The sequence below is a fragment of the Chelonia mydas genome, chromosome 6 (genome assembly GCF_015237465.2).
Source record: "Chelonia mydas isolate rCheMyd1 chromosome 6, rCheMyd1.pri.v2, whole genome shotgun sequence".
NCBI lineage: Eukaryota > Metazoa > Chordata > Testudines > Cheloniidae > Chelonia > Chelonia mydas.
Window position 1 is genome coordinate 93,248,199 of NC_051246.2, and position 26,533 is coordinate 93,274,731.

Consider the following 26,533-nt stretch of genomic DNA (forward strand, 5'->3'; position numbering starts at 1 on the left):
CAGGCTCCCCAACTCCCTAACAATCCCCGCCACAACCTTGTTCCATACTTCTCCCACCCCCACTTAACAACCCTCTAGGTTCACTCACAGGCTCCTTCCCTCTCCCTTAGCTCCTCCGTTACCCTTGACTCCCCTAAGGCTTTGGACTGCTTCTGAGGGGTTGGGGAAATATGTTTCTGTATTGTAGTTTAAACGAATTACTCATAGTTCTGTATTAATATGCCTAGTAAGGAATCCATGTGAACAAAACAAAAACAGTCCCACCACAAACATTTCCTGAATCTTTTGTGTGTGTGTGTATTGTTACAGACATTACTTGCTGACTGGCATTTTAAAATAAATTACCAAAATAATTGCAATTGACACGATTATATTGTGCTATTTTGACAGATAAAATATGCAGAATTTTAAAATATTGTGCACATAATTTTTATTTTTTTGGTGCAGAATTCCCCAAGGAGCAAATGATGCACATATACATTTCAGACAGATACTAGCACTGAGACTGAGGATCATTCCCATCCATCTGTGGTATTTCCAAGGTCCCTGTCCCCTGGTCACTCCAGTAGCTTCTGTTATATTTTCATGCTGTTTACTTGTTTCAGGGCTTTTAATGATTTGATAAATCTACCAAATCATCAGAAAGTTCGTGATCTTGTTTAAGGCAACAAAACTCCAACTCCAGGTACCTGTATTTCATTGGACACTTGATTGGGAAAGACTGATTGGACAGCAGTTTTATTGCTTTGTGTGAGATAAACTGGCAGCAATTGCAGAAGATGGATTATCTCGCTCCTGCCAAAAAACTTTCACTGCCCATAGTTTATTGCTCCCGAACACATTCAGGATCTGGTCCATGCAGAATCCAGGCTGACGAGCAGGTGGTGGAGCCGGCCTCACTCACCAGCAGTGCCCACATGACAAAACACCCCCCTCCTAATCTCTTCAGTGAACTCGCCTAGGGCCAAACGCCTGTAGTTCTCGAGGGCCCTCCCCATCCTGGGGCCTACGGGGTTGGGACCAGCACAGGACTACAAGGTCCAGCATGCCGTGCGGGGGCGAGGCCGTACCATATGCAGGGAGGAGGTCTCCGTTTTCTCCAGGTAAAAGCATCGAGGTGCCGGGAAGCCGGTAAGTACATGGAGCGGCCCCCTCTACCTGCTGCGGGGAGGGTGGTCCCTGGAGAGAGAGGAGGGAGGCCCCCACTGTCACCGGGGGAGGGGCTGCGCCGCGTGGAATTTAGAACGTTGTGTAACTAATCGGGAGCCGGCCGGTTCGGAGGTGGCGGGCTGGGGCGAACCCCCCCCGCCCGCACGCTCGCCGGGCGGCGCGGGTCCGGCCCTGCCTCCAATCCCCGCTTCTCAGTGCCCCTGGCCCAGCCTCGGCTGCCATCTCCCCAGTGCCCCTGGCCCTGCCGCCGGACAGCCTCCCCCCCTACCCCAGCCTCGTTCTCCCGATCGTCTCCGCTTCTGGCCTCCACTCGCAGGCGTCCCGCCCCGCGTGCCCTTCTCGGCGCGGCCAGCTTCCCTAAGCAGCCCCCCCTGTGCCGCCCTCCTCTTCTCGCCGCCCGCAGCCCAAGCACACTGCGTCCCCACAGCTACCAACCCCTGCTCTCCCCAAGTCCCCGCCTGGTCGGCTCCGTTACCGCCTCCTCCCTGGCGCTCGTTTGGAAGGGGGCGCCCTCAGCGTGGGGTCGGTCTCAGAGCCTCTGTATTCATCTGCTGTAATATATGTACTGCTTATTGTATTTTTCACTCCCTGCATCTAATGAAGTGGGTTCTAGCCCATGAAAGCTTATGCCCAAATAAATGTGTTAGTCTCTAAGGTGGCACAAGGACTCCTCATTGTTTCTGAGTAGCAGCCGTGTTAGTCTGTATTCGCAAAAAGAAAAGGAGTACTTGTGGCACCTTAGAGACTAACCAATTTATTTGAGCATAAGCTTTCGTGAGCTACAGCTCACTTCATCGGATGCATTCGGTGTTTCTGTCTCGTGTTCACTGGGACACCCACAGTGTTACTCGCTGGTAAAATCTCGTCTTCGGCCCTCCTGCTAAACGTAAGACGAGGAGAGCAGTTGGCACAGAGACTCTGACCCCTGAAGCAGACTGGTAGTGGGGGTTACCTCACAGCACAGTGCTTACCATTGTAATTACTGCCGTGTTGCCTGAGTTCTCCTTCGCCGGTAGTGTAGGGCACCGGAGAAGTTTATAATACTCTGGACTTTTTCTTTTCACTGCCATGAGGGTAACTGCTGCATCTGTGATTGTGGCTGAAGATCTAGGGTTCCTCATGAAGTGCCATCCTCTGGTTTTAATTTCTATCCTCTGCATGTTGCCTTATCTGAAAGCTGCACCCTCCCACAAAGTTTAATTGAGTTGAGAAAAATCAATGGCCTGATTTTCAGAAGTGTTCAGCACCTCAAGGCCCATTGGCTTTAGGCAGCTGCAGGTGCTCAGGACCTCTTGAAAGTCCAGTCACAAATAAACAGCTTAAATCATATATAGGTTTAACATTTAGTCCTTTCACTCGTATTATTGCAAACATTGAAATGGTGTGAATAGGCGCTAGGGTCCCCAGTCTGCATCTTGTTGAGGTCCGTAGTGACTGACGATCGTCGTTATCTGGTGGTTGTTTAATGGCCTATATGAAAAGTTATACAGGCATCATTGGTTTTCTTTGCTGTCTGTCTCAGATGAGAGACCAAGGATTGCAGGAGTCAGAGACTTAATTCCCCCTTCATGTGTAGAAGGGATGTCTCTCCGGGGCAAGGCTCGGACACTTTGGTAAATAAACATGCCTTTGCTGCCTGTGCAGTATCTGTGTGCTGACTAATTGGAGACTCGAAGTCAGTCTCCAAGTCAATTCAGCAACTTTCACTAGTATGAAAGTCAATGAAAAGAAAACAAACACAAAACAAAATGTGAAGACGCTAAATATTTTATTATCATTATTTATTTAATTAATTAATTAATTAATTATTGCAAGCAGGCTCATAGTTATTCCACACATACACTGCAGGATCTATAGTTACACAAGTCAAATGATTGAATGTGGGAGCTCAGGTCAGTTTGTTCGTAAGTCACACACATGGTACTTAAGCTGCATCATGGACTAAGTCAAGTGAAAGTCAAAGAAGCCAGTTTGTCTATAGAGGAAGAGCAGCAGGTGATTCATTAGCAAAGATCTTAATAATGAAAGGCAGCTACATTGAGAGGCATATTTCACAGCTGACAGTGTCTTTAAGATACCCCTAGGGATTTCTCAATAGCTCATTTACATGGTAAAGACTCACTGACACCTTACGGAAAACCTTGAGATACAATTGGTTCTGCCAAGTCTATTTCTATATCTTATATTGGAGTTATTTTACCCCCCCCCCTTTTTATTACTAAGAGATATTAGCATGAAAACAGGATCTTTCTTGCTTAAGAGCTCAGCTGCTCCTGCTGTTTATTTCCCACCTAAAGTTGTCAGCCTCTGCTTGTGATGTTCCAATTAGTGGAAATAGCTGTGATGTCACAAACTGCAGAATGTGGCTTCAGGTGGGAATAAGATGTGGGAACGGATGGACCTATATCCTGTTTTCAGACAAATGTTCTTAATAATAAAGAAGGGAAGAAAACAAACAAAAAAGACACACATGTTTTTTTCTTTGTTAAAAGGAGACACTACCAAGTAGTTTAGGCCTCAAATTTATCAAAAAATAGGACTAGAAATGTTATTAATTCAAACTATTCCATAAAATATTTTGGAGGTTGTGGAGAGCCTGGGGCCTTTCTGTAATATTTCTATGAAAAGTGTATGTGGCTCAGTTTACCTGTTTGATATTATTCTGCTTGATTGCAATGAGTTAAATCAAAGGAGATTGTTGGGGAGAAGCAAACAGGTGATGAAATAATGTCAGAGATGAGATGCTTCTAGAGAGAATACCAACAGTCCTTAAGGGAACCCTGGGGGAGTCATTAATTGGGAAATGCCCACCTGCTTGGCTCCAACCAGGCTTGCAAGTTGATTTTTCCCTGACCTGAACCTAGGATCAAAGGGACGCTAAACCCTTAAAGACACCTTTGTAGAGAGGAGGGGGGGATAGGCTTTGACAAGGAGATGCTAAGAGAATGTGAGGGGCTGTCTGCTAGGGTATTAGGTTGGATGGCAGTTATCTAAAACTTGCAAAGAAGGAATAAAGGTTAAGTAAGATTCATGCCGTGTAGGCCTTTATTGTTTTAACCCATTTCTGTTCACCGATAATGCCTTGTATTGAAAAGGATGAACTGTTCCCTGCTAGTTACAAAGACCCCCAATATACAAAGGGATTTAGGCACCTAAAACCCACATTTAGGTGTTTAAATCCCAGTTTAGGCTCCACTGCAATCCATGAAACTCCTGTGAAATGCTGTAGGTGTTGGTACCTAAGTTTTCAGGGTGAAAGTTTCCTAGGCACCTAAGTTTCTGCCTCTGAGCATGTACATTGCTGCCTCCCTCTAGGCAGCCTGATGCGTATCTCCTGCTTAAGCCCCAGAATGATCCACAAACTGGGGGAAGATAGGCGGATGAATGTCTAACTCCTGTGCGGGGCTTGATCTAGGAGGCATGCTTAAAGGTAGTCTACCGGATCTGGTCCCACGCAAAATCTGGCCCTTGATGAAGGTCCTGGGCAAGATAATGGATTGGCCGCTATGGAACTCGATTAATAAAGAATTAAAGGAGGATAGTATAGTGAATGTCAAGCAACATGCATTTATGGAAAATAGATCCTGTTAAACTAACTTGATTTTTTTTTTATGAGGGTGTTATAAATTTGGTTGATAAAGATAATAGTATATTACATCAACACTAAGACTTCCGAAAGGTGTTTGATATGGTACCATACAGCATTTTGATTAAAAAACTAGAACAATGTAAAATTGACATGACACACATTAAATGGATTAAAAACTGGCTAGTTGATATGTCTCAAAATGTAATTGTAAATGGGGAACCATCATTGAGTGGGTGGTCCTGCAGAGATTTGGTCGTGGCTTTGTGCTATTTAACATTTTTACCTGGAAAAAAGCATAAAATCATCACTGATAAAGGTTGCAGATGACGCAAAAATTGAGGGAGTGGTAAATAATGAAGAGGACAGTTGGTCGTCTTTTTTTGTATGGCTTGGGTAGGTAGCAACGACTACAAATTTATATCTAGATTTGATAGCCATCACATTGCCCTGGTGAATGTCCTTCAGGCCCCTGTGAAAGGACGAAGGGGACACTTAGATATGGTGTGCTCCATTGTTTGTGCCTGGAGACCACAGTTGTATACAGGTGTTTGGTGAGGACAAGTCACTAATACAGAGTGATTTGGATTGCTTGGTAAACTGAATGCAAACAAAGAATATGCATTTTAATATAGCTAAGTGTGTGTGTGTGTGTGTGTGTGCGCGCGCGCGCGTGTGTGTGTATATATATATATGTATACACATACGTAGGAAGAAAGAATGTAGGCCATACTTACAGGATAGGGGACTCTATCCTGAGAAGCAGTGACTCTGAAAAAGATTTAGGTGTGGTGGTGGATAATCAGCTGAACATGAGGTCCTAGTGCTATGCTGTGACCAAAAGGGCTGATGCAATCCTTGGATGCATAAGCAGGGGAAGCTGGAGTACAAGTGGAGAGATTGTTTTACCTCTGTATATAGTGTTGGTGTGGCTGCTGCTGGAATACTGTGTCCAGTTCTGGTGTCCACAGTTTATGAAGAATGTTGATAAATTGGAGATGGTTCAGGGATGAACCACCAGAATGATGAAGGGATTAGAAAACATGCCTTATAGTGATTGACTCAAGGAGCTCAGTCTGTTTAGTGGAAAAAAGAGAAGGTTAAGGGGATAACTTGATTACAGTCTGTAAGTTCCTGCGTGGGGAAGAAATATTTAATAATGAGCGGAGAAAAGTGTCCCATGACCCAATGACTGGAAGTTGAAGCTAGGAAAATTTCAGTTTGGAGATAAATCTTTAACAGTGAGAGTAATTAACCAATGGAACAATTTACCACGCACTCAGCTGGGATGTGGGAGACCCAAGTTTGATTTTCCCCCTCTGTCTCTCTCTCTCTTCCCCTGCCACCTCCTCTGGCTGTTTTGTGTGGAGCAAGGAAGGTGCCTAACTCCTCCCTCAAGAAACAATTTAGGTGCCTAAGCCACCTGTCTCCAGGATCATGGATCACAGAGATAGGTTCCTAATGGTGTGAGAGGGACAGGGCTTAGCACACACCCCTGTTGTCAGCATCTCCCATTGGCTAGTTTAGATGGCTCCCCGCCTAACATGCTTGCTTTTATGAATTTCATTCTAAGGCACCTAACTCTCCCCATTCATTATATAGGAAGCCTGCGTGCCTAACTCGGGCTTTGTGGGTTGCAGTGTTGTTCTGTGACTTTTTTCTAGGTACCTGAAAGTTAGGCTCTGTGATGTTCAACATTGCGACTCCTAGATTGCTTTTTGGATCCAGGCCAAAGTTTCCAAGTTCCCGATTCCTGCGGGAACCAGACCAAACTGACTGTTCTGAAGGAGCCCCTCTGTGAAACAGGGATGCTGAAGTCTGGGATCTAGTCTAAGAGTGGTAGAGTCATAGGACTCCCCTTGGAGTGAAGTAGAGCCCCAAGGCCTGCCATTAGGGAGAGCATACTCACAAGTGATTGTAACGATCTGTGATAGAAGTAAAAAAGAAATGTGGATAATTTTTTTCCTTTAATTGCTGGGTATCTAAACCAGAAGCCTTAGGCTTTCCTAACTGGAGTGAAATTGATTAGAAACAGAAAATGAAACTGACCCTCCTAATTCCATTGCCAAAGATAAATGAAATATAAAAGGAAAAACTGCATCAATGGAATGAGGGGAAAAAGTACAGTGGATTTGTAAACACTTTCCAGGTTTGAATAATCAAAAGTGTCATTTAATAAAGCAGGGAAGGACAATGTTAGAGGTAAGAGAGAATGTTAAAAAGCTTTTGACACATCATGAAATCCTTTGGTGAGGGGGGAAATCTAGTTAGAGCCTAACATTAAAACAAAACTGCCCAACCCTAAAATGCCTCAATTAATAATAATAGAACTTATATAATTCATGTTCAAAGCACTTTACAAACATAAGTAGTTAATACAGCCCTTTAAAGAAGGGAAACAGGTATATTATTGTTTTCCCCACTTTATAGGGAAACCGAGAGTGAGAAGTTAAGAGGTTTGCTCAAGATCATACATCGAGCTAAAGGCAAAACCCGGACTAGAACGCTGGTCTCATGATTACCAGTCTCATATTCTAACTATTGGACCATACTGCCTCAGGCAGGATCATAAATGATTATTCATTTTTTGCCTCTTCCCCTATGATGCTGAGAAGGCAGGTATCTTCTTAGCTTGTCACTTTGGCCAGGTCACCCCCTTCTTTGCCTCCTTCTACTGGCTCCCCTTTTCCACTGCGTCAAGCACAAACTACTTGTTTTTACTTTTAAGGCACTTCATGGAATATCTCTACCCTATCATCTGTTGAGACATTGCCCCTCACCCCTCCACTCAATCAATAATGACAGCCTTGCCTGTCCATTTGGAACATTTTTCAATGGGCACCTTTGTGTTTCCTATGATGGGAGGAGCTCCCTGTAAAAATCTGTAACTGTCCTCCTTTAAATCCCCTTTTAAAACCTACTAAAGCCTACAAAACTCATGATAATGGTTAGGCAGCTGGTGTGCTGTGACTATTGCTTATTACACTAATCATAACTGACTCACTGTTGCCTTGTGCTCCTGCTGTTTGTTTTATGCTCCCGTTGTCTCTTGTTTTATACTTAGATTGTAAACCCTTTAGGGCTAGGGACCATCTTTTCATTTTATGTATGTACAGTGTCTAGCACAGTGGAGTCCTGATCTTTTATTTGTGGCCTCTAGGCAGTAGACAACTATTGCAGCATAATAACAAGCTTAGAACGGAGGTCCTTGTGCACCTGCCTACTGATCACTATGAAACTAAGGCACAGAGAAGTATAGATTCATAGATATTAAGGTCAGAAGGGACCATTATGATCATCTAGTCTGACCTCCTGCACAACGCAGGCCACAGAATCTCACCCACCCACTCCTGCAAAAGACCTCTCACCTATGTCTGAGCTATTGAAGTCCTCAAATCATGGTTTAAAGACTTCAAGGAGCAGAGAATCCTCCAGCAAGTGACCCGTGCCCCATGCTATAGAGGAAAGCGAAAAACCTCCAGGGCCTCTTCCAATCTGCCCTGGAGGAAAATTCCTTCCCGACCCCAAATATGGTGATCAGCTGAACCCTGAGCATAGGGCAAGATTCACCAGCCAGATACCCAGGAAAGAATTCTCTGTAGTAACTCAGATCCCACTTTGTAGGTATTGTAGCACCGAGGGGGTTGGTGGGGGGGTGGTGGCATAGGTATAAGACTACAAGTGCTATTCATTTTGGGTGCAGAACCATGATTCCAGCACCCCTGTACCTGCTAGGCCCCCTCCAAGTCAGTCCTACTCCTCCAAGCACCTCCAACATGTCACAGTTTCCCTCTCTTCATACATCAAGTCTGCAAACCATCTTTTGAACCTCTCATCTCCTTCTCATCACCTTCCTACCCTACAAACTTTCTTCTCAGACCCTCATCAACCTACAACTCTCAGGGTTACCCTCACCAGCATCAGTTATCCCCACTCTCCATTTTATTTCACCTAAATCCAATCATCCACCTTCATTTTATTCACTCCCCATTTTGAATCTCCCCAAATCACCTGGTTTCCTTCCCAGGACCAAGCAAGCCCCTTTCACAGCCGTCCCCCTGGATTAGGACTCTCCTTCCTTCCATAAACTCCTGAAAATATCCTTCTCTCCCTGGGCTTGTGGTCTTATTATGATCTATACCAGGCGTGGGCAAACTTTTTTGCCCGAGGGCCACATCTGGGAATAGAAATTGTGTGGCGGGCCATGAATGCTCACAAAATTGGGTTGGGTGCTGGAAGGGGTGAGGGTTCTGGTTGGGGCCAGAAATGAGGGGTTCAGGGTGCAAGAGGGGGCTCCGGGCTGGGGTGGCGGGGGGGTGAGGGCTCCGGCTGGGGGTGTGGCTGGGGGGTGTGTCTGGGGATAAGGAGTTTGGGGTGTAGGAGGGTGCTCCAGGGTGGGACCAAGGGGTTCGGAGGGTGGGAGGGGGATCAGGGCTGGGACAGGGGGTTGGGGTGCAGGGAGAGGCTCAGGAGTGCAGGCTCCGGATGGCGCTTACCTCAAGCAGCTCCCAGAAGCAGCAGCATGTCCCCTCCCCGGCTCCCACACAGAGGCATGGTCAGGCGGCTCTCCAGTCAGTGGCAGAGCGGGGATTAAAACTTGGAAGACTTGTTTCCCAGGGCCCCTGCTTTAAGCACTAGACCACACTCTCCTCTCATAGCAAGAGATAGAAACCATGAGGCCTGCACTAATAGGGTCCTCTGCCCTAACAGGCCTTCATATGCTCACTTGACAGCTGATCAATCTGAAAAATGAGTTCTGGAAGGAAGCATTTGGATGACTTTGAATTTTTGGCCAAGGTTGGCCTGAATTGTTCCTCATGTACTCCCTTCTTCCACTCAAGTGGTGATGGTTCCTGTTTTGTGTCTCTGCAGTGGTCGCCAGGATGGCCAGAAGGGCCTTGAAACTTGTCTCTCTGGCAGCAGCCAGCTCTGGTTTCTACCTGTACAGCAGCAAGTACCTGGATCCCAATGATTTTGGAGCTGTTCGGGTAGGCAGAGCCATTGCCACAGTAAGTTGCACCCTGGCAGGTTGTGTGAGGGTAGGGTGAGAGATTTACTGGCTGGGTTAGAAGGATCCTCAAGAGGGAACTGTAGTTCACAGGAGCTCAGTCCTGGTGCTTAGTTTACTGTATTGATATATTTCAAGAGCATAGTTGGCTCTGAGCTCCAGGAATTTGGGTTTTTCTCTGTTTTATTATTTGTGTGGGGAAAAGAGGTTAAACACATAGAAGGGCTAGTGGGTAATTTACAGTGAAGAGGAAGAGAGACGCTGTGACAATGAGTAAACACATACCTTATTGAGGACTCAATCTGGACAGCCCTGTGGGGCCTATACCCACTTTGCTATGGCTCTTCACCCCACATCTCCTTCATCCACTTCTTATCCAGAACTCAGTCCTGTGCATCACCCCACTGCTTTTTCCAGTCATTTTGCTTTGAAGCTGCTTACTACATCCTTGATGGTGGCTCCTCTTTCCCCTGCAATAACAGCTCATTGAAAGGACCATGTTGCTGAATGAATACTGTGTTGGGACCCTGCCTGTAATCTTTGTCTCTAGGGGTCCTTAGTGGGAGGAATTTGGGGAGGGGAAGGTGTCTGAATGTGTTTTGTGGGGGATTATTGTCAGGGAAAGGGTAAAATGGGAGAGGTAAGGCAGGAGACGCATGTGGGGGCAGCACACACACTGTTTCTAAAATAAATACCGAAGAGCCCCACTAGTCCTGGATGCGTGTTACCTTCATTTCACCACAGATGTTGATCGCAGCATCCAAAAACATGAGCATGGCAGCTGACAGCCAGACAGGTTGTGACCCTCTCCATGAGAGCCCTCTCTGGAGAATCCATTAGCAGCCAGAAACAAGGAAGATCAGTAACTGTGTAGGAGATCAGTCTACCCTGCACCTCTGTTGTGCCATATGTGTGTCGCTTCAGGCCAGGAATTCCATCACTTACAAGCCCCTGGTGCTAAGCAGCTGTCAGCCTGCATCTTCTGCACTTTTTAAAAACGCTTCATTAGTGAGAATTACAAGGAGCGCCTCCTGAGAGCAGGACTGCAAGAAGCAGGTTCTGTAGCTGATCTCAGAATCCATTACCGTGTATACATGCAGGCTGGAAAGATGTGTAGGCCAGAGCAGAAAGTGATGTGAGGAATGTCTGGGACCTAAGAAGGTGTTTGTTTTGGAAGTGTATGGCAGAAACATCAACTCCCACCACCTTATTAAAAATAATGCAAAGTATGGTACTTAGCACTTTATCATTTCAGTGTCCCAGACTAAGGAGTCAGTAGAGGAGGTTTTGGAACAAACTGATCAGTTAAATAGTAATAAGTCACCAGGGCCAGATGGTATTCACCCAAGAGTTCTAAAGGAACTCCAGTATGAAATTGCAGAACTACTAAAGGTGGTATGTAACCTATCACTTAAATCAGCTTCTGTACCAGATGACTGGAGAATAGCTAATCGGATGCTGATTTTTAAAAAAGACTCCAGAGGTGATCTGGCAATTACAGGCCGGTAAGCCTAACTTCAGTACCAGGCAAATTGGTTGAAATTCTGTTCTTTACTATAGTTAGCAGACATATAGATGAACATGATTTGTTAGGGAAGAGTCAACATGGCTTTTATAAAGATAAATTATGCCTCACCAATCTATTAGAATTATTTGAGGGGGTCAACAATACTGTATGTGGACAAGGGTGATCCTGTGGATACAGTGCACTTGGACTTTAGAAAGCCTTTGACAAGGTCCGTCACCAAAGGCTCTTAAGCAAAGTATGCAGTCATGGGATAAGAGGGGAGGTCCTCTCATGGATCAGTAATTGGTTAAAAGATAGGAAACAAAGGATAAGAATATAATGGTCAGTTTTCAGAATGTAGAGAGGTAAATGTGATGCCTCCCAGGGATATGTACTGGCACCAGTGCTGTTCAACTTATTCAGAAATGATCTGGAAAAAAGTGAGGTGGCAAAATTTGCAGATGATACAAAATGACTCATGATAGTTAAGTCCAAAGCAGACTGTGAAGAGCTGGGATCTCACAAAATTAGATGACTGGGCAAGAAAATGGCAGATGAAATTCAATGTTGATAAATGCAGAGTAATGTGCATTAGAAAACATAATCCCAGTTATACATACAAAATGATGGGGTCTAAATTAGCTGTTACCATTCAAGAAAGTGATCTTGGAGTCATTCTCTGAAAACATCTGCTCAGTGTGCAGCGGTAGTCAAAAAAACTAACAGGATGTTAGGAACCATTAGGAAAAGGATAGATAATAAGACAGAAAATATCATAATGCCATTATATAAATCTATGGTACACCCACACCTTGAATAGTGTGTGCAGTTCCGGACACCCCATCTCAAAAATGGTATATTAGAAATGGAAAAGGTACAGAGAAGGTTAACAAAAATGATTAAGGGTACGGAACAGCTTCTTTGTAAAGAGAGATTAAAAAGACTGGGACTACTCAGCTTGGAAAAGAGATGGCTAAGGGGGGATATGACAGAGGTCCATAAAATCATGAATGGTGCGGAGAAAGTGAATATGGAAGTGTTGTTACTCCTTCACATAACACAAGAACTAGGGGTCACTCAATGGAAATTAATAGGCAGCAGATTTAAAACAAACAAAAGGAAGTACTGCTTCACACAACGCACAGTTAACTTATGGAACTTGTTGCCAGGGGATGTTGTGAAGGTCAAAAGTATAACTGGGTTAAAAAAAAGAATTAGTTAATGAAGGCTAGGTATATCAATGGCTATTAGCTAAGATGCTCAGGGATGCAACCCCATGTGCTCGGTGTCTGTAGCCTCTGATTGCTGGAAGCTGGGAGTGGATCACTCAATGATTGCCTGTTTTGTTCATTCACTTCAAAGCACCTGTCATTGACCACTGTGGAAAGACCGGTGTGACGGGTTCGGTCACAGAGACCCCCTTGGGACTGTCACCTGATGTGCTGAGACTACCTCTGAGCCCGTTTTCCCTGCCAGCTTGGGACTCCAGTACCCTGCCTTGTTGAGCCAGACATGCTACCCTGCTGCAAATACAGACTCAGGTCTGAACCATGTCCCCCAGAAGCTGCAGACTTAACTGAATACAGCTTAAGAAGTGCTCCTGTCTCTAGCACCCAGATACCCAGTTCCCAATGGGGTCCAAACCCCAAATAAATCCGTTTTACTCTGTATAAAGCTTATGCAGGGTAAATTCATAAATTGTTCGCCCTCTATAACGCTGATAAAGAGATATGCACAGCTGTTTGCTCCCCCAGGAATTAATTTTATTAAGTATAAAAAGTAGGATTTAAGTGGTTCCAAGTAATAACAGACAGAACAAAGTAAATTACCAAGCAAATTAAAACAAAAGCACGTAAGTCTAAGCCTACTACAGTAAGAAACTAAATGCAGGTAAATCTCACCCTCAGAGATGTTCCAATAAGCTTCTTTCACAGACTAGACTCCTTTCTAGTCTGGGCCCAATCCTTTCCCCTGGTACAGTCCTTGTTCCAGCTCAGGTGGTAGCTAGGGGATTTCTCATGACTGCAGCCCCCTTTGTTCTGTTCCACCCCCTTATACATCTTTGGCACAAGGCGGGAATCTTTTGTCTCTTTGGGTCCCCACCCCTCTTTCTAAATGGAAAAGCACCAGGTTTAAGATGGATTCCAGTACCAGGTGACATGGTCACGTGGCCTGTGAGACCCAAAGCCTTCATTCTTCCAGGCCTGACTCACAGGAAGGCTTGCAAGTAAACCAAGCCTTCTACAGTCAATTGTCCTTGTTGATGGGAGCCATCAAGATTTTAAACCATCATTAATGGCTCGCACTTTGCATAACTACAGAAAGACCTCAGAGTTATATTTTATATTCCTAGTTTCAGATACAAGAATGATACATTCATACAAGTAGGATGACCACACTCAGTAGATTATAAGCTTTGTAATGATACCTTACAAGAGACCTTTTGCATGAAGCATATTCCAGTTGCATGATAGTCACACTCATTAGCATATTTTCATAAAAACATATGTAGTGCAACGTCACAACCAGACACTGGGCTAGATGGACCATTGGTCTGACCCCATATGGCCGTTCTTATGTTCACTGATCCCAAAAACCCATACACCCCAGGGGAAACTGAGGTATAGAGAGGTGCAGTGACTTGCCCATGGCCACAGAGGGTGTCAGTGGCAGAGCTGTTAGAAGTCAGCAGTTCATTGCTCCCAGGCTCAATCCACTACTAGACCATGTTGCCTCCACATATTACAGGGTTTTACAGCAGCAGCCACAAACAGAATATCCCACAATAAAATCTGCTGGTGGTCTCTAGCCCCTGTAAGTACTGGAGTACTCTATTTTTTAAAAAAATGTGTAGAATTCTTTTTAAAATGGTTTATTTCTTCTAACATACACAAGGCCCCGTATGATCAGGTTGCTCCAGTGTGAATTTGTGCTATGCCGCTGCACTAATGACCTCTGCCTTCCCAGCGCTAGGGATCTGCTCTTTATGAGGGTCAGAGGGTGTTAACTCCTTAATTTTCAAGTGTTTCTCCCTAACTATAAGGGATGGAGACTTCTTTAAAATGAGGGCTTAGATTCTATTGCAAACATGTGGCTGTGGGAGCCGGGGACCTTGATGTGGGCCTATAATGCCTGTCCCTTAATCCAGCCTGGGCAGACCCCTACTTAGTCGGTAAGCTCCCATAATTGTTTGTGATTTTTTTGGAGGAAGGGAGGGCTTCAGTCATGGTAGGTGAACTTCAAAATGTTCAAAAGTTATATTCAGAGAAGTACCCAAAAGTGTGGATGCTTAACTCAACCTCTTGGGGCAAAGCCAGGCTGCAGCTAGGGGCACTGTCTCCAAGGACGTGTGCAGGCCAAATTCAGCAGCAACAGCTGTAAACATGAAAAAAAGACATGGAGAGGGAAGACAACAAATCTGACCTGCCACTATATCCTCAGACCTCTGGCGAGTTTGAGTTTTGCTAGAAGGTTTGCATCAGTTCTCAATTTATCCATGCTTATTCATCTGTCCTTGTTAAACTTCCTTGCTTATGTGGCTTGGGGGAAAACTCTTGCCTGAGCTCAGGTTTGGGGAATCGGGTTTTGCTCATGCTTGGTCAGTCTTTGAGGGACCAGCAGAGAGAAAACACTGAAAGGCAGGGACATTGAGTGGGGACCTCCTCCCAGGAGATGGGGAGATCAGCTGATAACTTGAGGGGAGTGGGAAGCCAGCAACTGGATGACTCAAAGTGGAAGCTCCATCCTCTGAGAATTTTAAAACTAGACTCGACTAAAGGCTGGAAAATGCACTATGGGCACCAATCCTGCATTGCCATCAAGAGGGACTGGATGATCTCATAGGTGTTCTTATATCTTATGAAGATCAGTTCCTCTGGAGCACAGAGTGCAAAGAACTAATCTTTGATGAAAGTGAGGTGCTCTTCGGGGCCTGGATAGCAGCAAGTCAAAGAAAACCTCTGCATTCTGGACAGCATTAGAAATCTGACAAAGCTGCTTTGTTTGCCCTCTGCTTCTTCCAGGGTCTAACACTGAATCTGCCTTTTCAGAAAGCATCAAGCTAACATCCTATGCCTTAGCTGAAGTGCATCTGAGACACTTTTGGGGATTTAGCAATGTCAGAGTTGCCTATCAGAATCATCATAATACTAATGTGTTGTTCAAGATTACGATGTAATTAGTAACTGCTTAATTAAATTCCCTCTTCCTCTGTAATGCAGGGCAAACTGTAGCTGGTTCTTTTCAAGTTGGAAGTGATAATTACCTTCATGGATAAGAGACAACATAAGAACCAGCCCAAACCTTCACCCAAAGCTGATCCAAAGGTCCCCCTGTTCCAAAGCTATTTTTTGATGTTGGAAAATGCTTGGTAAAGTCTTTCTCCAAATACTTCTTCACGTACCTCTGCAGCTCCTGGCTTCAGCAGAGACAGGAAGGGCTGAAAAATCACAAGAAGAGGCTTCTCCTAACAAGTTTCCAACTTCAAAACCAGGAAATATCAGAAACCTCCATCCAAAAAGGGAGGAGCAAGATCCTGTTTGTATCTGTTTCCCAACCTCATCCCAGAGCACAGAGCTTTGGGTAGAGGCTTGTCTGAGACTTCCACAGTTTGTCCATTGCTCATGTCTAATGATTCTCTTTTTAATGCAGAAATGACATTGTCTCCTTTGTCTCCAGAGAGCTGGGCTTGTGAACATATTGGCTGTACTTTGTGTAAGGGGGCCCATCAAGTTTTACAGTGGTGCTGGGCATTCATCCCACCACAGAATCAAATGCCCGTAAGTTTTGAGATTTTGAAAATCATAGAATCATAGAATATCAGGGTTGGAAGGGACCTCAGAAGGTCATCTAGTCCAACCCCCTGCTCCAAGCAGGACCAATCCCCAGTTTTTGCCCCAGATCCCAAATGGCCCCCTCAAGGATTGAACTCACAACCCTGGGTTTAGCAGGCCAATGCTCACACCACTGAGCTATCCCTCCCCTGCACTGAGCTATCCCTCCCCCCCCAGATCTGTTTGTTGCAGATGCCCTTGTCATTACAAAGGGACTGAGCCCCGAGGTGGTAGTGGAGATTGAAATCCAGATGGGAATTCTTATTGCACGTGCTACAATTAGACCCATGGACTTTAAGAACAGAAGGGACTGTTGTGATCATCTAGTCTGATCTGCACATCGCAGGCCACAGAACCTCACGCACCTACTCCTGTAATAGACCCACAACCTCTGGCTGAGTAATTGAAATCTTCAAATCCTGATTAAAAGACTTCCATTACAGAGAATCTGCTATTAACTGGTTCATAACAACAAGTGTTCCATGCCCAATGCTGCTAGAACTTAGAGAAAGTGCTCTGAATATTTCCATCTCCATTCCTGCCCTTCCTGACTGTGGAGAGAGAGAGGAACTTTAGGCCTAGGATAAAATTTTCAAAAGCACGTAAGTCCCATTTCCAAACGTGATCTAGGATCTTCAGAGCCTAACTCCGCATTGATTTTAATGAAACTTACACTCCTCAGTGCCTGAGTCTCTTGTGGAAATAGGATTTAGGCCCATCAGTCACTTAGGCACTTGAAAAGGGTTACCTTGTCTACATTACAACTTTTAACCTAGTTTATGACCAGTTGCCTGGTCAACTCCAAACATGGTTTGTGTCCACCCAGTCACATTGTTAACAGGGTTAATAACTAGGGTAGCTAAGAGTGTTTCACCCTTGCCGGTAGCTTCGCTACATGGTTGTCTTCCTTAACCAGGTCATAGCATTGTTCTTTGGCATGTAGTTGGATCCCCATATTATATCTTTGTAACCAGGTTGACTGGTTCTCTCTGTGCATTGGACATCCCAGAAAGCATTGCCCCTTCCGCTGCTCTGCTTGCATATCTTTTGGCCACTCTCTCCCCGGCTGAGGCCAGGAGGAAGGGCTAGCTGCCCAGGTTTTCCCAGCACTCACTGATATGAATACAGTCGGGTAGCGCAGTAGGTGTGAGTACAATAGCTGAAAAGCTGCTACGTGGACACAAACTGAATTGTGCTATTTGTAACCAATGAAGGTGACTGTAATGCTAATCAGTTACCAAACCACAGGAGTAGTTGTGGTACGGATGGGTGGTAGTCTGACCTCTCCTGTACCCATCCCTTCAGTAATGGCTTAGACATCACAATTGACACCACGGCAGCTGTTCTGACATTGCCAATCTTGGATTTGGCTTCAGGGATTGGGTAGGAGGAAAAGGGAAAGACTCCCGTTCACATGCAAGCCTCAGGCTGTTTCTGGTTAGTTTCACATCCTGCTTGTGGCTCAGACACATGATTGGGTATCCAGGCTTCTTTCAGTTCTGTTCCCGGCTCTGCAATTGACTCGCTGTGTGACACTGGCCAAGTCACTTCCCTGCTCTGTCCTTTGATTTTCCGCACTTGGGCATTATCCTGACCTATCTCCCAGGGGGGCTGGGATGTTTAATTCATTAATGCCTGTAAAGTGCTTTGACGGCCTGGAATAGAAGGTGCTCTAGAAGTACAGAGTATTACTTATTTTTAATAGTTCCATGTTACTGAGTTTTCTGCCCTGCAGGGAATTTTTCTATAAGTGTAAACCACTGATTTTCATTGACGTGAATGTTTTTATTTGTATTACTTTTTGTTCCTTGTGACCCTTTTATTTTAAACTAAACTTAAATTTAGGGCCTAAAGCTAAATAGAAAGAGTCCCTTTAATAAAAGTTTGTTGGCTTGATCAGAGATTATTGCAGAGTCTTCATACTGTTTCTGGCTTGGTTTTCAGACAGCTGTTATCACCTATGACTACCTCACTTCTCTTCAGAGTGTCCCATATGGATCACAGGAGTATGCCTACCTCAAATCCCAGGTAAGGTGACCACAGCACAGGGCTCTGTCCCCAGAGACTTGGCAAGCAGAGAGAGTTCTACCAAAGGCAATGCAATCCACCGAGCTACTGGCTTAGTCAGTCAGCCACTGGGATCATTCCCACTTCAGGCTCCTTGCTGCTTAGACTGAAGTGCAGCGCTACTGATGTAGTGCACTGAGCTGCTGGGGGAGTGGGAAGACAGGTGGCCTTGTGTTGCTTAGCAACAGCAAGAGAGTCTTGTCTCTGTCCTGCTTGGCCAGTTAGTTGGTGCGGGCTGTAACACTAGGTTTGAGTGAACTAACATGGGGCAGATATGGTGGATGAGTGGTGAATCCTCTGGGATCAGTCAGGGCTGCAGAGCATCCCTGAAGAAACTGAGAAGTAATTGGGCAATCTAAGGGACTCTTCACTGCCAGGCTTTCTGTCACTGTGTTCTGATATAACTAATTAATATGAATAAAAATAGCATCTGTAGTGACAGGAATGAAGATATAAAGTACAACCTCTCTCAAAGGCCTCTCAAACTTGTCCAGCAGATCTCTTGTTTTTCAGTTCTGGGCCCTCCCCACCTGCACTGCCAGTGCCCTTCAATCCTGACCCACAGATCCTTGTGTTTCGGTCCTGTCCCTGCCCTGCAGCCCCTCTGCCGAACTAGACCTGGGGTCTCTTCAGAGTAGAGAATATGGATTGTGCTGATCTATGCCAAATTAGGCAGTAATTTTGCAGTAGGACTACCAAGCCTATTTAATTTTTCACCTAACACATGTAGGAGTTAAACTCCAGTGTCCTGAGGTGAAAAGCTAGTGGATTGGGTCATCCATCCCCTTACTACCACCACCAGTGCCCCACACAACTCCTCTTAGTATTTAGTAACATACATTTTGGTTTAACTAATGCAAAGTGCTTAGGAGTGTCTTGCAGAGCAACCTGTGGTTGCTCTCACCTTCCCCTTCCACTAAAGAAATAATGTTTATTGTAGCTCTTCTGATCACAGATGAGTGTCACTGATTGACAAATTTGGGAGTCTGGAGCTTTCTCTCTCTGTTTGCCCATGTCTGTGCCATCTCCCTAACTCTCCAGTAGCCCTGAGGACTATGGCTTGCACTCTTGGATGCTGGGTCCAATCCAGCACTGGTTGGTAGTGAGTGAAAATCACGACTTTCTGGCAGCTGTCCATTAGTCTATGCAAATAGAGGTGGTGGGTTCTCAGTTCAGTTCCTAGTGGACAGGCGTGCACAGTACACAACCTGCCCTCATAATCAACTGACACCTGCGTTGGCAACTTTAGCGTAGTGGCCAAGGACTGAGTGGGAGATTGAACTCTCCTAGAGTTGATCAGGCCTGTGAGCAGTATGATGGGAGGAAGCTTGCTCTGCCGCTGCCTAAGTTGTAGCTGTTGGCTCAGAAGCCTCCAGATCCCAGGCTTGTCAATCTGGCACCTTCCCCAGCACTAGAAGTGTTTTAAAAAGACTGTACCTTTGAAACCTGGGTCTGCAGAAGGGCTGCGTTGTAGCTGCTCGGAGAGAAGCTGAGGTGGTGGAGTTGCCGGTGCTGCAGACTGCTTGTAGTTTGACAGCTGTTCCCAGCAGCCCTTGCAAAACTCCGACCTTTTGCCATGTGTCTCCATGGCCTCATTAACCTCTGTCATGCTGCATCTGATGGTTTGCCGATATGTGCTCTGGGCAGCAGAAAAGGGCCCTGTTCACTGGAGCTGTGCTGTACTCTCCCCACTTGGCAGCCAAGACTCGCTGAGTCAGCACTTGTGCCTTGGCAGAATGAGTCAATGCAATGCAAGAGGGCTTAGTGCCATGGCCTGCATTTTCTTCAAGTCTTGGGCTGCTGAGGGGGGAAAGCCAGGGATATGGAGGCTGTGAAGCAAATTCAGGCATAGCATGAGCAGCTGAAACTCCTTCAGTGAGCGTAGTATCCTGGCTTGTCTTGCTGTTGGGGGAGTATAATGGAGAGGAGCATTTTAGCTGACAATAACTAGGAACGTGGCCTTCTAGCAACAGACTTGGGATGGCTGAGCTAGCAAAGTGTCAGATATGCAGAAGACAATGACCCTGCAGTGCGACTGGGGAACGGCATACAGAGTCCTTTGTTTATAGTGCACTGGTCCCAATCCAGCCCCAGGTGAGTAGTAACTGAAAGCCTTTACTACCTGACAGCTATTCAGTGGTCTCTGTGGACTGTGTTTGTTGGGTCTCAGTCTGGTGCCTCATGGATGAGTCATCAGAAAATCCACCATCAGACCTGGCACTACTTGGCCCCTTGTTGGCCATCAGTAGTGGCCAAGAGAGACTGCATTGCCTTCTCAGCCTGAGGGTGAGTCCCTCCAGGGGCATGGTGCAGTAAGTGTTGTGAGGGACACCAGCCCCGGGGGTTGCCCATGCTGCACCTGTTCTGTAGATAAACAGAGGCCTTCAGTCTTCAGGGCTCTCAATCTGGCACTGACATCTCCTATCTTGTCAGCCTCCCCACCCCCACCCTTTACTCCGGCAGTGATGCCAGCCTCAACCCCCTGTTTATGTGCTGCTCCCATGACTATTTTTGTGTTTCATCGTCCAGGTCTGGACTGATCCAAACGGCCATTATCACCTTCTCTCTCACATCCCTCGTCAAGGCCCACATCAGCTAACAAAGCTACAAGAAACTAGCCGACTGACAATGGCCCAATAGAGAGTGACTTGGGGATAGCTGGTATTTATTTTAAAATATTGTATATATATTCTGACTGGCTGTTTCCTCCCATGTCTTCTGCCCTTTGTATGCTGCTCACTCGCTTAGCCTGCCAACTCCATGGGGCAGGGACTGTGTCTGCCTGTGAGTGTAGACAGTACGCAGTACATTGTGGGTGCTGCTGGAATATAAAGAACACGATGCTCGTTCTGTAATAATAATTTCTGTTCAGCAGCTAAACAGGAGACCCTGAATTAACCCACTGTTTCAGTCGAGAGATAGGAAACCTCAGTGGCAGCACTAGTTCCTGAGCCTGTTTGGGCCAAACAGGGACATAGTAATTAGGAAACAATTAAATACAAAGCAGATTAAGAAAGAAACAGGTTCCCTGGAGACTCATAGCCAGGTTCCCACTTAGCTCCAAGGAAACCTCTTCAATCTCACTCTCTTTTTCTGTCCCTCATGGGCCACTTTTGATGCTAATGTTCTCAGCTAGGCAGTTCTCAGCACCTCTTTATGATCTGCAAATTGGGGGAGTATTTACTACTTTCTGTGAGACAACAGTGTGAACTGGGATGTAGCGATGTCTCTCTGAGATCTGTTAACCTCATCTTGATGCTCTCACTTCTCTTTGCCTCTCCCTTGCTCCAGCCGGGACGTGTGGGGAGCTACTTCTCTGCTAGTACCCCATGCCCTTTCCCAGCAACCAAGTGAGATGAGAGCCCTGTCCTTGCCACTCCTTCTGCCAATACTTATAGCTGTCAGTATCACGAGTGAAACTGCATGAGCCATGTAAGTTTCACACCTGCCAGAGCAACCTTTCCAATCAATGTTGGTGGCTTGGCAAGCAGGGTAACCCTAATCTTCAGTCTGCAGGGAGGAATCTCATGGCACTCCTGGCACTGCCCTTCAGTTGCTGCTAAAGCCTGTAAATGCTGATTCAGTGATGTTGCGGTCATCTGTGGCCATGTTTAGCTCTGGAGACACTGGATGCTTAGTAAAATGTATATGTGTGTCCAGTGTCAGGAGCACCCTGGGAGATCAGTACTTTCACAGGTTTATGATATGGTCCTGATCATTCCTGCTAGTTCGCTTAACTTGTTGTTGGTGGGACACATGCTAAAGTGGGCATTGTCTTCTGCTCATCCTCTCATGTGTAATTCAGATCACAGGGGAGATGAGGGATGTTGGCTCAGCCACCTTTGTCAGGTTGCTGAATTCTTACCTGATGTCTTCCTTCCTTCTCTGGATTGTGACATTTCTTCACGTTCCCTCTCCTTCTGGGAAAACACAGCCTCTCCGTAATGTCGCTGTCTCTCTAATCTCTCTTTTACCTACCCTGGGGCATTTCGAACAAGCTCATCACAATAGCATCTGGGTGCCACTGTTGATACTTCATAGATGGATGTTGTTGTCTTTCTGCAGATCCCCCCTTCAGATCTGAAGGTGTCACAAAACACAAAGTTTGTTTCAGGGTTGGCATCAAAGCGTGGTGGTAGTAGCAATTAGGTGTGTGCCATCTTGCCCACTGGTACAGAAATGCTGCATGGCCGATGTGGCACCCTGACACCTCCTTATTCACCACTGTCATGTAATTAGGATATGTTCTGTACAAAGTGTGCCTTGTGAGGTTTCATTCTAAAAGTCTTGAGCTGCTAGATATTAATATCTCATTGGCATGTATGTACTATTGTCGTATGTGAAGTTATGAAGTTTGGCTGTGTATGTTTTACTGAAACATATTGTGAGGTTGAAAACACCCACAAGCAGCCTTTCAGGTACAACAGTAAAAAGGCCAAACAATGTTAATGGCTTATTGAGGAAATGCACACAAGCACAAGGATTACCCCAGGAACTGCGTACAGTAGAAACCTCTCAGAGATAGCACTACACAATGGGAACTGTTTGACCCAGGTCACAGCTAAGGAGCTTTCCAGCAAGCGGGAAGAAGATATAAAAGGGGGAAATGACATCATGATGGTACCTCACTCTCCCTACAACAACACACCTGGAAACACCTAAGGAACAAAGACTGAACAGGGGGAAGTAATCATCCCAGGCTAAAGGGATTTCTAGCCTATGTATGAAAACCTGGGAAACCCCAGCTGCAAAGCAAAGGCAGCTTGTGCCTTAAGAATCTGCCAGCCTCCTTATCACTCAGGGTGAGAATTTGTTAATTCATTTCTTACCTATCTAGTATGTTAAGATCAGTGTGCGGTGTTCGTTTATTTTCTAGGTAATCTGCTTTGATCTGTTTGCTATCACTTATAATCACTTAAAATCTATCTTTTTGTAGTTAATAAACTTATTTTATGTTTTATTAAACATGTGCGTTTGACTAAGGTGTCTGGGGAATATCTCAGCTTGGTTATCACAAGTGTGCATGTCCTCTTCACACTGAGGGAGAGGTGGACCGGGTATTAAACCCATATACAGGCCAGATTTGACCGGGCAGGACAGTACTGCTCTGGGTCCCAGGCTGGGAGGCTAGTGGTTGGAGAGCCTGCATGTAATTGCAGCTGGGTGTGTCCCTACCTGTGTGAATGCTGGTGAAAGTGCAAGCTTGGAGGGCTTTGCAGCTTGTCACAGCAGCACAGTGCTGACACAACAGAAAAAGGCAGACAAATAGCGACAAGTTTTTAAAGTACTTGTACACAAATGCTAGAAGTCTATATAATAAGATGGGTGAACTAGAGTGCCTTGTGTTAAAGGAGGATGTTGATATAATAGGCATCACAGAAACCTGGTGGAGTGAGGACAATCAATGGGACACAGTCATTCCGGGGTGTGATTACGTTAGAAAATACATCGGAAGGACAGAACAGGTTATGCGACGGGGGGGGGGCAGGGGGGGCGGAGGGAGTGGCACTATATGTGAAAGAAAATATAGAATCAAATGAAATAAAAATCTTAAATGAATCCACATGTTCCATAGAATCTCTATGGATAGTAATTCCATGCTCTAATAAGAATATAACAATAGGAATCTTTTATCAACCACCTGACCAGGACAGTGATAGTGACGATGAAATGCTAAGGGAGATTAGAGAGGCTATCAAAATAAAGAACTCAATAATAGTGGGGGATTTCAATTATCCCCATATTGACTGGGTACATGTCACTTCAGGACAAAATGCAGAGACAAAATTTCTCGATATTTTAAATGACTGCTTCTTGGAGCAGCTGGTACAGGAACCCATAAGGGGAGGGGCAACTCTCAGTCTAGTCCTGAGTGGAGCATAGGATCTGGTCCAAGAGGTAACTATAACAGGACTGCTTGAAAATAGTGACCAAAATATAATAACATTTAACATTCCTGTGGTGGGAAGAACACCTCAACAGCCCAACACTGTGGCATTTAATTTCAGAAAGGGGAACTATGCAAAAATGAGGTGGTTAGTTAAACAGAAATTAAAAGGTACAGTGAGTAGAGTGAAATCCCTGCAAGCTGCATGGACACTTTTCAAAGACACTGTCATAAATATAAAGGGAAGAGTAAACACCTTTAAAATCCCTCCTGGCCAGAGGAAAAATCTTTTCACCTGTAAAGGGTTAAGAAGCTAGGATAACCTCGCTGGCACATGACCAAAATGACCAATGAGGAGACAAGATACTTTCAAAAGCTGGGGGGAGGGAGAAACAAAGCCTCTCTCTCTGTCTGTGTGATGCTTTTGCCGGGGACAGAACAGGAATGGCATGTTAGAACTTAGTAAGTAATCTAGCTAGATATGCGTTAGTTTCTGATTTCTTTAAATGGCTGAGAAAATAAGCTGTGCTGAATGGAATGGATATTCCTGTTTTTGTGTCTTTTTGTAACTTAAGGTTTTGCCTAGAGGGATTCTCTATGTTTTGAACCTAATTACCCTGTAAGGTATTTACCATCCTGATTTTACAGAGGTGATTCTTTTTACCTTTTCTTATATTAAAATTCTTCTTGTAAGAAACGGAATGCTTTTTTCATTGTTCTTAAGATCCAAGGGTTTGGGTCTGTGTTCACCTATGCAAATTGGTGAGGATTTTTTATCAAGCCTTCCCCAGGAAGGGGGGTGCAAGGTTTTGGTGAGGATTTTGGGAGGAAAGACGTTCTCAAACAACTTTCCCAGTAACCGGTTAAACGTTTGGTGGTGGCAGCGAAAGTCCAAGGGCAAAAGGTAAAATAGTTTGTACCTTGGGGAAGTTTCAACCTAAGCTGGTAAAAGTAAGATTAGGAGGTTTTCATGCAGGTCCCCACATCTGTACCCTAGAGTTCAGAGTGGGGAAGGAACCTTGACAGACACCATAATAGAGGCTCAACCTAAATGTATACCCCAAATTAAAAACCACAATAAAAGAACTAAAAAAGAGCCACCGTGGCTTAACAACCATGTAAAAGAAGCAGTGAGAGATAAAAAGGCATCTTTTAAAAAGTGGAAGTCAAATCCTAATGAGGTAAATAGAAAGGAGCATAAACACTGCCAAATTAAATGTAAAAGTGTAATAAGAAAAGCCAAAAAGGAGTTTGAAGAACTGCTAGCCAAAAACTCAAAAGGTAATAACAAAATGTTTAAGTACATCAGAAGCAGGAAGCCTGCTAAACAACCAATGGGGACCCGGGCGATCGAGATACCAAAGGAGCACTTAAAGATTATAAAGGCATCGCAGAGAAACTAAATGAATTCTTTGCTTCAGTCTTCACGGCTGAGGATGTTAGGGAGATTCCCAAACCTGAGCCGACTTTTGTAGGTGACAAATCTGAGGAATTGTCACAGATTGAAGTGTCACTAGAGGAGGTTTTGGAATTAACTGAGAAACTGAACAGTAACATGTCACCGGGATCAGATGGCATTCACCCAAGAGTTCTGAAAGAACTCAAATTTGAAATTGCGGAACAATTAACTATGGTTTGTAACCTGTCCTTTAAATCAGCTACTGAACCCAATGACTGGAAGATAGTTAATGTAACGCCAGTATTTAAGAAGAGCTCTAGAGGTGATCCTGGCAATTACAGACCGGTAAGTCTAACGTCAGTACCGGGCAAATTAGTTGAAACAATAGTAAAGAATAAAATTGTCAGACACATAGACGAACACAAATTGTTGTGCAAAAGTCAACATGGTTTCTGTAAAGGGAGATCATGTCTTACTAATCTATTAGAGTTCTTTGAGGGGGGTCAACAAACATGTGGACAAGGGAGATCCAGTGGACATAGTGTACTTAGATTTCCAGAAAGCCTTTGACAAGGTCCCTCACCAAAGGCTCTTATGTAAATTAAGTTGTCATGGGATAAGAGGGAAGATCCTTTCATGGATTGAGAACTGGTTAAAAGACGGGGAACAAAGGGTAGGAATAAATGGTAAATTTTCAGAATGGAGAGGGGTAACTAGTGGTGTTCCCCAAAGCTCAGTCCTAGGACAAATCCTATTCAACTTATTCATAAATGATCTAGAGAAAGGGGTAAACAGTGAGGTGGCAAAGTTTGCAGATGATATTAAACTGCTCAAGATAGTTAAGACCAAAGCAGACTGTGAAGAACTTCAAAAAGATCTCACAAAACTAAGTGATTGGGCAACAAAATGACAAATGAAATTTAATGTGGATAAATATAAAGTAATGCACATTGGAAAAAATAACCCCAACTATACAATATGATGGGGGCTAATTTAGCTACAACTAATCGGGAAAGATCTTGGAGTCGTTGTGGATCGTTCTCTGAAGACATCCATGCAGTGTGCAGTGGCAGTCAA

General features: G+C 44.9%; 1 protein-coding gene across 7 annotated transcripts in view; it reads left to right on the plus strand.

The window, feature by feature from the left end:
• The first annotated feature begins 952 nt into the window (after nt 1-952).
• Nucleotides 953-26,533, plus strand: part of ADCK1 (aarF domain containing kinase 1) — a 134,984-nt gene continuing 109,403 nt past the window's right edge. Inside the window, exons 1-5 of one of the 7 annotated variants that reach the window (XM_043548892.1) lie at nt 9,628-9,765; nt 12,634-12,812; nt 14,020-14,085; nt 15,949-16,049; nt 18,048-18,131. In XM_043548892.1, the coding sequence (XP_043404827.1) occupies nt 16,044-16,049; nt 18,048-18,131 (90 nt within the window). In that variant the 5' untranslated portion in view covers nt 9,628-9,765; nt 12,634-12,812; nt 14,020-14,085; nt 15,949-16,043. Of the gene's footprint in view, nt 1,132-9,627; nt 9,766-12,633; nt 12,813-14,019; nt 14,086-15,948; nt 16,050-18,047; nt 18,132-26,533 lie in introns of those variants that run through there. The other 6 variants (XM_027829643.2, XM_007067416.4, XM_043548891.1 and 3 more) reach the window with 6 other exon arrangements.